This window comes from Cavia porcellus, unplaced genomic scaffold (assembly GCF_034190915.1).
Source record: "Cavia porcellus strain 051 isolate PalLab524CR breed Dunkin Hartley unplaced genomic scaffold, mCavPor4.1 scaffold_25, whole genome shotgun sequence".
Lineage (NCBI taxonomy): Eukaryota > Metazoa > Chordata > Mammalia > Rodentia > Caviidae > Cavia > Cavia porcellus.
In genome coordinates this window covers 38,211,703-38,221,777 of record NW_026947508.1, presented here as the reverse complement: position 1 = coordinate 38,221,777, position 10,075 = coordinate 38,211,703, and the positions used below count along the sequence as shown (strand labels likewise).

General features: G+C 39.3%; 1 protein-coding gene across 1 annotated transcript; it reads left to right on the top strand.

The window, feature by feature from the left end:
- The first annotated feature begins 3,676 nt into the window (after nucleotides 1–3,676).
- Nucleotides 3,677–8,118, top strand: LOC100727074 (olfactory receptor 2A12-like). The gene has a single exon (XM_063236342.1). The coding sequence runs from the start codon at nucleotides 6,845–6,847 to the stop codon at nucleotides 7,823–7,825; it is 981 nt and encodes a 326-aa protein (XP_063092412.1). The 5' UTR covers nucleotides 3,677–6,844; the 3' UTR covers nucleotides 7,826–8,118.
- The last annotated feature ends 1,957 nt before the right edge of the window (nucleotides 8,119–10,075 follow it).

Genomic DNA, 10,075 nt, shown 5'->3' with positions numbered 1-10,075 from the left:
CCACTTATAGTCAAGAAAAGTTGGCAGGTTTTATGCAGAGCTTTCAGTATTGTCTCATTTAACTTTCTTAGCCATCCTAGAAAGTAAGGGGGGTTACTGTTGGTATTTTATAGAGGAGACAATTGAGGAGTAACAGCACATTTAAGAGAGCAGGCACTGGAACTTGATAGATCTGAATTCAAATTCTGATTCTCCACTTATATGATGTGAGCATCTGGGCAAGTTTCTTACTCCACTGGACCCCTATATCCTTTGTGTGGCAGGGGATGACACTGCTTACTTCCTGATGCTGTGTGTCAGAGTTGGGCTAAGGATCTGCTATAGAGTAAGTGTGCAATGGTTTAACACTTAGTTGTTGTTGGAGAAGCCTAGTAACTTGTCTAAGGTATTGTGTTCATGACAGTTGAGCTTTTTGTCAACTTGATCAGCTTAGGAGTTGCCTGGGGGATTAGTAAAAAATACTTATAAGTGTGTTTGCTAGTTCATGGAGGTGTGAACTGGTCCCTTCCTTTTGTTTCTGTTGTCCTGCTTTGTTTCTTAGCTGCTATAAACAAAGCATATTTTCTCCCCCATGTCTTTCGGCCATGAGGTTCCTGTCTTGGAGTTACCAACCATGGACTGAATCCTCTAAAACTTTGAGGCAAATAAATTTCTCCTTTATGTTACAGGTGTCAAGTATTTCATTCAGCAGTGGGAAAGCACTGACCAATAAGTGCTGGTGGAGAATGGAGGAGGACTTTGATTTGCCAGAGGTAGTTCAAGAAGGAATAAAAGTATGACTCAAACATTATCTAATTGAAAAATCAGAGCTCGGGATAAAAGTTTAAAAGAGGAATCAGAACAAAGACTTAAGTTCTTGATACCTGTATCAGGTAGCCAGGTCTTACCCCATCTCAGCTGAGTGCTCATATGACCCAAGAAGGCTGGACAGGTAAACAGGTTACTAACTCCACCTAGGAAATGTTTCCTCATGCTGTAGTAGGTACCTCTTCCTCATAGGGTTTTTGTAAACGGAATTCAGAGAATTCCATCTTGGCATCACACCCAGGGATAGGAAAAATCCTATTCTAGTTCTTCTGAGAAGGGTAGATGAGGAGGCAGGACCATAAAAAGGAGCTTGTCCTGCTGAGAGAGACCTGAGATGCCAAGCTTCTCTATATCTGCACTCCAGGACCGGATGGTCAAGATCTTCGGCAGCCAGGGCTGGCCTGGCTAGGTTCAGAGAGCTGAACTATGGAGTGAAGGTGGAGGTTCAGCCCCCAACCTCTCAGAAATTGTGGGCTTTTGTGGAGCCTGGGCAACCTAGAACCACTACTACTTGGACTCACATACTTGAAGGATTTACTGTTTAGACTAATTCCCTAAAGAGCAAGAGACAGTATCTGTGATACCGTTTTGTGAATTCATAAAGGCTGAGACTGTCACTGGCTTGGGGCGGTGAGTGGGATCCTAGACATATTGGGCTAGAAATGAGAGATGCATCTAGAATTGCTTTTTTCTTTTTGGTAGTGGAAATCAAACTCATGACCTTGTGCTTGCCAGGCAGGCAGGCACTATGCTGCTGAGCTATATCCCCAGCCCTTTAGAATTGACTTTTGTGTGCAGTATATGAGGTAGGAGTAAACTAGGTTTTTTTATACAATGAAAACAATAGTACAAAATTTCAAAATAAGATTGTAGGAGAGTAACAATAGTTAGTACATTTCTATTGTTATCTTCAAAGTAGTTGTTCATATTACAAGGCATAGGCATGAAAAACTGACCAAACAATATAGACACAAACTTTTCATTTCAATGAACTAAAGAAATTGGCAGTATAACTGTGTTAACTATTTCGTGTACATATACATATATATTTATTTATTTTTCCTTTTCCTTTCCTTCTTTTCTTCTTTCCCTCAACCCATGAAACAGTTTTTTTTCCTATTTCACAATATCTATTGTAAAATTTTGAATTTTATATACTTTTTCAGCTTCTTACACTAGGGAGACAATAGGATGCTTACACAAATTTGGTTTATTTTACTTATGAATATGGTCTTAAATTGCATCCATCCTCCAAAAAAGTCTCAAGTTTACCCAACTTTACAGCTGAATAGTACTCCACTGTATAAAAATACCACATCTTTTACCCTTTCCTTGGTTGATGGCCATTTGGGTTGTTTCCAGGATTTAGCTATTATAAACTGGGCTGCTATAAACATGGGTGCACTTATATCACTATGGTACGTGATAGAACTGGTCAGCAGTGACAGCCTTTCTAAATTTCTTGTAGAATTTAGCTGTGAATCCTTTGGGATCTGGGCGTATCTTTGTTGGTAAGTTTTTAATCACATTTTCAATTTCAGTAGCTGATATTGGGTTATTCAAAATTGTTATATCTTCTTGATTCAGCTTTAGTAATTCATACCTTTTTAGGAATTTGTCCATTTCTTCTGTGCTTTCCACCCCATGTGAGTAAAGACTTTCAAAATAGGTAGTCATGATCTTCCAAATTTCCATGGGATCTGTAGTAAGTTCACCATTTTCATTCTTTATTGCATGAATTTGAGTTTTTTTTTCTTTTTCTTGATGAGGTTACTGAGGGGCTAATCAATTTTATTTATTCTTTCAAAGAACCAACTCTTCGATTCATTGATTCTTTGTATCGTTTTCTTAAGTCTCAATTTCATGAATTTCTGCTCTGATCTTTATAATTTCCTCTCTTCTATCAGCTTTTTTAAAATTTTTTAATTCGGTACCAGGGATTGAACTCACAACCGCGTGCTTGCAAGGCAGGTGCTTATGCTGCTGAGCTAAATCCCCAGCCCTTCTATCAGCTTTGGGCTTGACTTGCTCTTATTTTTCTAGGAGCTTGAGGTGCAGCATTAAGTTGTTTATTTGTGCTCATTCTGTTTTTCTGATGTGGCTATTCATTGCATTATATTTCCCTCTTAGCACTGCTTTCATTGCATCCCACAAGTTTCAGTATGTTTTATCTGCATTTTCATTGAGTTTTAGTTATTGTTTAATTTCCTCTATAACTCATTGGTTGTTCAACAGGGTATTATTTAATTTCCATGTATTTATGCAGGTTTTGCAGTTTATTTTGCCATTAATTTCCAATTTCAATACACTATGATCAGATAATATGCATGTGATAATTTCAACCCCTTTACACTTACTTAAGTATGTTCTATTTCAGAGAATATACCATGTGCAGCTTAGAAGAGTGTGTATTTTGATGTTGATGTGTGGAACATTCCGTAAACATTTATCAAATCCATTTGTTTACAGGTTTGATTCAGTTCTGTTATTTCTTTTCTTTTCTTTCTTCCTTTCTTTCTTTTCTTTTCTTTTTTTTTTTTTTTTTTGCAGTACCAGGGATTGAACTCAGGACCTCGCACTTGCCAGGCAGGCACTTATGCCGCTGAGCTAAATCCCCGGCCCTTATTTCTTTACCAACTTTTTGTCTAGTTGATCTATCTCTTGGTGACAATTGGGTATTAAGGTCCCCTATTATAATTGTATTATTGTGTATTTGGCTTTTTATGTCTACTAGTATTTGTCTTAAATAATTGGATGCTCTTGTATTTGGTGCATATATATATATATATATAATTGTAATCTCTTCCTCTTGAAGTTTTTCTCTAACAAATATATGGTGACCTTCTTCATATCTTTTGATCATTTTGGTTTGAAGTTCACATTGTCTGCAAACAGAATAGCTACCCTGCTTTTTTCTGGGTTCCTGTTGCATAGAATATTGCTTTCCATCCTTTGAGTTTTAGTCAAAGTTTCCTTTTAAGTCAGATGTGTTTCTTGTATACAGCATATTGTTGGATCCTGTTTTTTGATCCGTTCTGTCAACCTATTTCTTTTAATTGGTGAATTGAAGCCATTTACATTGATGAATAACACTCACATGTACTGGATTAACTTTGTCACATTATTTTCCTGTTTTTGGTTCCCTGCTTTTCCTCCTTGTTTAGTTGCTTTCCCTGTGTGGTGGTTTTTTTTTTTTTTTTTTTTTTTTTTTCTGTTGCTGTTCTGGGAATTGTAGTCATTTTTGTCTCTCTCTAGTATGTCTTTCAGTATTCTTTCTAGGGTTGGCTTGGTAGACATGAATTTCTTCAGTTGTTCTTTATCATGGAAGTACCTTATTTCTCCACCAATTTTCAAAAAAAGTTTTACTGGGTACATCATACTCCTTTGTTAAATAAAAGTTCTTTTTGTTCATAATCACTGGCTGCAATCCTGTCTTCTATCCTCAGCTTCATTCAAATGATTTTGCCAGCTTTCAATAGAGTTTTCTTAATTTCCTGGATAACTCTGAATTTGTTTCATGCATTCTATTTCTTTCCTAAATTTTTCATTCAAGGTTTCCATCATTTTTCTGTGCTCCTGTACTTTTTAAAAAAATCTATGTCTTTTCTAGCTATGCTGAGCAATTCCTTTATTAATGTTGTCATTTCTTTCTTTACTGAGATATTATTTCCAATATGGTTTCCTCTATAGCCCCATGCGTTTGTTTCTTTTTTTCAGTTGATATTTTTTTCAGGAATTTCAGATGTATGACTTATGGTATCCTCTATTTCAATGTCTCCTGTACTTGTTCCTGATTGCCTGGATATTTGAGGTTGCATTTTGCTTTTTTGTTCTGTCATTTTTACCTCCTGGGTTAATATTTTATCTTTTCAGTCCCATTAGTCTCAAATGATTATTGTTTGTGTTGTAGGTCCTACTGTAATGGTGACGTTTGGTCAATGGCTGGGTCCCACAATGAAAGGGAGGGGCCAGTCACCTGAATTCCTCCTGCAGGGTCTATTGAGTAAGTCTTATATTCTCCCTAGACTAGTCTAGGAGTATTGATGTAAGCTAATCCTTAGATCCTATTATTACTGTGGTTTGGGCTATTCCAGGCTGCCAGATTTACCTGACTATATTGTACACCTCAGCAGGGACCCTACTGTGTCACTGGGGGTCTCTTAGGCCATTTTGAGTTTCTCTAGATTTGGGGAGGCCTTGTTGGCTCTCTCCTCAACCCAGCTGGTGTTCTCTGTATGGAAGAAGGACTCACCTACACTCTTGCTGGGCTTTCCAAAGTCTTACAGCTGGAGGGGGAGGGTTCGCTGCTTCTGTTGACCCACTGAGGTCCTCTATTTGAGAGGGAAACTCATCACAATGTCAAGCCCACTGAGGTTCTCTGTATGGGTGAGGAGTTGCTAAAGCTACCACCAGCCCACCAGGGTTCTGCAGGGTATGGACAGGGTAGCTGATGGTGGGTGGGCTGCTGAGGGCTCTGCCTGAGGGAGAGTGGTGACCAATGATCCCACCACCCCTGAGGTTTCCAGGGTGAAGGGGGAGGGGCTGCTGCTGATCTCACTGGCTGCAGAGGTCTCCAGTAAATATTTATTGAGAATAAGGATGTTCTCTTATATAGAAGTTATTGAATTCAGGAAATTTAACCTTAAAACAATACTATTGTAAAATCAAATATAATCCAAGTCATATTTCAATATAGTCAATTGTCACAATAATGTAATTTTTAATATACATTCTTTTCAGGATTAAATCTTGTATTAGTTTTTTTAGTTCATTTCTATCTGTTGTAGATTCTCAGCATTTCTCTTTAATTATTGGTTTGTTTTTAGACAAGATCTTGTTCTGTAGCTCAGGTTGGTTTTGAACTCACTATGTGGTTTAGGCTGGCCTCAAACTCATGGCAATTCTCTTGTCTCAGCCTTCCAAGTGCTGAAATTACACATATGGATCATCACACCTAGATATTGATTTTATTTTGAACTTAGAAATTAGTTATTTGATAGAATATTCCTGAGTTTGGGTTTCTTTGATGTTACTTAATGATTATATTTAAGTTTTACATTTTTGGCTCAAATAATATTTAGGCAGTGCATACTTAGCATTTTATATCTGGAGATACATAGTATCTGCTTGCTTTTTATTGGTGATCACTCAGTGAAGAGGTTGTCTAGTTTCCCTAAGATAACTTGCAGGTATTTTTTTTTTCATTATCAAACTCATTCTTCATAGATTTAGCATCTGCATCAATCAGGATCCAAAGACAGGCAACAGAATACACCAGTAATCTGGACAAAGGAAATTCAATATAAGAAAGTGTTGACTAGTAAAAGGTGAGTACTAAAAAGGATGAAAGAAAAGTAGTTAAGTGAAAAAACAAAAAACAAACAAAAATAGCTACTACTTCTAGGCTGACAGTATATACTGAAGGGACTAAAGAGATGTCTTATTCTCTTTGCTTGCTCCAGACTAAAAAAGAAAAAAGCAAAATAAACAACAGCAACAACAACAAGCCTGATATTCAGACATTTTTAAGGAGGTTGTACTGCTCAGGAAAGCTCAGCCTGTCAGTGGACATAGAAAAATATTGCCTGGGTTGTATTTGCAATGTTCTGTAGAAGCACTTGTTGAGTAGGGGGACCAAGTGGCCTCCCAGGTGGAGGATCGGTTGCCTGAATTCATGGCCCTGAAGGTAGCCTGTACGCGCTGTCAAGCTTTTGGATGGGAAGAGTGTGGCCTAAGTGCAGGGCTGGTGTTGGTCCACTGAAGTCTGTCAGGCTGAGTGCTACTGACCTTCTCACACACCATGGCCAGTGGCTCTCAAACTGAGTGAGGAAGGATTGAAGGCAGCAACAGAAGCACCTGCTGCGATTACATTTGGTGCCCTCCATCACCTCCTGTTGTCAGAGCTTCACTTTGCACCTGCTGGCTGAAGAATAAAGTTCAGGATTATACAGAAAGTGAGTAGTGGGTCCAGAACTAAAACCTGAACCTGTCTGCTTGTACAGATGGCATTCTTGATCGGTTGAGCACTTCAGATGACATGTATAAATGTGATTCTATTCCAGGCCCCACCATGTGGATGCTTCCATTGCAGAACCAAAGTTGGGTTTCTGAATTTGTCCTGCTTGGCTTCTCCAGTGACCCCATATCCAACAGGATCCTTTTTATCGCCTTCCTTCTCCTGTACCTGAGCTCAGTCCTGGGCAATGGGCTCATCATCATCCTGATTTGCCTGGACAAACATCTCCACACTCCTATGTACTTCTTTCTTTGTATCCTTTCCCTGCTGGATATGTGCTATGTGACTACTACTGTGCCCCAGATGTTGGTGCATATTCTAGCTCACTCCAAGACCATCTCCTTTGCTGGCTGTTGGCTGCAGATGTATATATTTGGTGCCCTAGGCCTGACTGAGTGCATCTTCTTTGTTGTCATGGCTTATGACCGATATGTAGCCATCTGCTATCCACTGCGTTACACTGTCATTCTCAGTAGGGGCCTGTGCATGCGGTTGGTGGCTGGGACATGGGCCTGTGGCTTCCTTTTCTCTCTAATCCATACCTTCTTTACCATGAGGCTGCCATATTGTGGGCCCAACGTGATCAACCACTACTTCTGTGAAGGTCCCTCAGTGAGGAGTTTGGCTTGCATGGATACTCATCTAATTGAGGTGGTGGACCTGGTCATCAGTGTCTTTATGGTTTCGGCCCCACTCTTCCTTATTCTGGCTTCCTACATTTGTATTACTCTGGCCATTCTCAAGATTAAGTCCATCCAAGCCCGGTGCAAGGCTTTCTCCACCTGTGCCTCCCACCTGACTGTGGTCACATTTTTCTATGCTCCAGCTACTTACATCTACATGAGGCCCAACTCCAGCTACTCCCCTGAGAGAGACAAGCAGATATCACTGTTTTACAATGTCTTTACAGCCTTGCTCAACCCTATAGTCTATAGTTTGAGGAACAAGGACATTAAGTCAGCTTTTCTGAAGGTGATGGGACATAGTCGTAGGGTGGCCTAATGAATGGGAATTCAAGGGAAGCCTGGGGGAAAATGTGCACACTTAACAGAAGGACATGTGTCATGTAATACTCAACATTGTACATTTGAATCAAGATAGTATTCGTCAGAAAAATGTACATGAAAGCAGCATAACTGTTGATTAGCCTGCTGTGTTGTGGCACAATAACAAACAACTCAGTAATCTCAGTAGTTCACAACAACTAAAGTTCTTTCTTGTTAGTTTTCCATGTTAGTTGTAGACTGTCTGTGGCTCTCCTAGAAGAAGGAGCACTTTTATGGAACATGCAATTTTATAACGGGGGTGGGGGGGGACAAAGAAGAAGGGACTCCTTAGGTTTTTCAGAAGTGAAACACATCTCTTTGTATACAACTCACTGTCCAAAGAAAGTTACATGGACAAGCCCCACAGCAAAGGAGTGAAGGCTTTTCTTCCTAGAGGAGTGATGCAAGTCACATGGCACTGCATAGGCACAGACAGATCCTGAACAGGGAGGGTAATAAATGAAGGAGATAATAATATAATCTACTACAATATCACAGAAACCAGTATAATACATGTAACCATCATCAAACATGATAACTGGAAGTGATGTGGTTATGGAAATGGTGGAAGACCAAGGTGATGTGAGAAAAGTACTACATATAAACAATATGTGCTTGTAGGCACTGCAAATGAACTGATATTTGGAATCAACACATATCTGAGAGCTGACTTGGTACATGAAATCAATGCGCTAGCATGTTATACTTTGTATTATTTTGCTAAGGAACACAGGACTTGATGCTGAAGGATTTGGGTTTTCATCCTAACTTTGTTAACTTGCTGTGTTTATGTTTTAGGACAAATTGATTCTTTTCTCTGATTCTCATTGTATTCACCCATAAAATTAACACCTTGAATTTAATGATCTCCAAAGCCTATTGGTTTTCTAGAATTGTTTGCATACTAGGTGAATCATGGACAGTGTACAATATTCAAATGCAATGAATTTGTGGACACTAGAGAACTCCATGTGTATCTCTCTCGCTGCCCTGTAAGAGCACAGTGAGAAGGTGGCCATCAACAAGTCAGATTTCAGCAGAACATGGTCCTGCTGGTAGCCTGATCACAGTTTTATGATGGTTAATCTCAGTAGCCAACTTGACTGCATTGAAAGATGCCTGCAAAAGTGATAAAGCATACTTCTCAGTATGCATGAGAGGTGTTTCCTGAGATAATTGGCATGTGGTCAGGGATCAAAGTGGATACACTAGCCCTGAATGTGGGCAGCACCATCCAATAGGCGGGAGCCAGGATGGTACAGAAAGTGAAAGAAGGAGAAGCTCTATATTCATAAATTCAATTCTTTTTCAACATGTGCATTTTTTGCTCTTCCATTGCCTGTGAACATCAGACCCCAGCTTCTTCAGCCTTTAAATAAAGGTTCAACCAGTGCCTCTCCAGGGAACTTCCAGATCTTCAGGGGTTGCATCATTGGTCCCTCTTGTTCTGAGACTTTCTACTTTGAACTTTTACTTATCTCCCTGACTCTTCAAGTTTCAGATCCATTGCAGTTCTATTTGGCTTCTGATCATATAAAGCAAAGTTAATAAATCCCCTCTTACAATAGTGTATATGTTTTATTCATTGTTTCTGTAGAAAACCCTGACCAATACAGATTTTCAGCTTCCAGAACTGAGAGAAAACAAACATTTTCAGTTAAGACATCTAATTATTGTTTTTGTGATGGAACACTGAGTTGACTAATCCAGAGGGCAATCTTAAAATGATTAATTTTACTTCTGCCAGCAGTAGAATAAGACCTTGAAATAGAAACCAAGCCTAGTTATCTAAAAATGAAGTTGCAGAACTCTCAAGGAAATAAACAGTGCTCTATGATAGAGAAAAACAGAGGACAGCGACCTGTTTACCAAAAAGAAAAAAGTAATGGCTTGCAATCAAAGGCTTAAGATTTAGCTGACATTTCTGTGGGTGAGAAGAACTAGCCATAAGGAGCCAGAGGGGACTCTTGGGAAAAGGCAAGCTAAATACAAAGGCCTCAGTTTGGGAAAGGATTTTGGACGGTTTAAAAGAGCTGGAGGAAGGATAATGTGGCCATAACTGAGTGAGAGTAAATTAGGGAGTTAGGCAGGGGCCTGGTCCTGAAAGCCCAAGAAGTGTTTACTTTCAGTTAAATACAATAAAAATTGTGAGATTCTGATGGGAGAGGTGGTGTCATTTTAGGAGTCACCTCCACTACGGATGTCC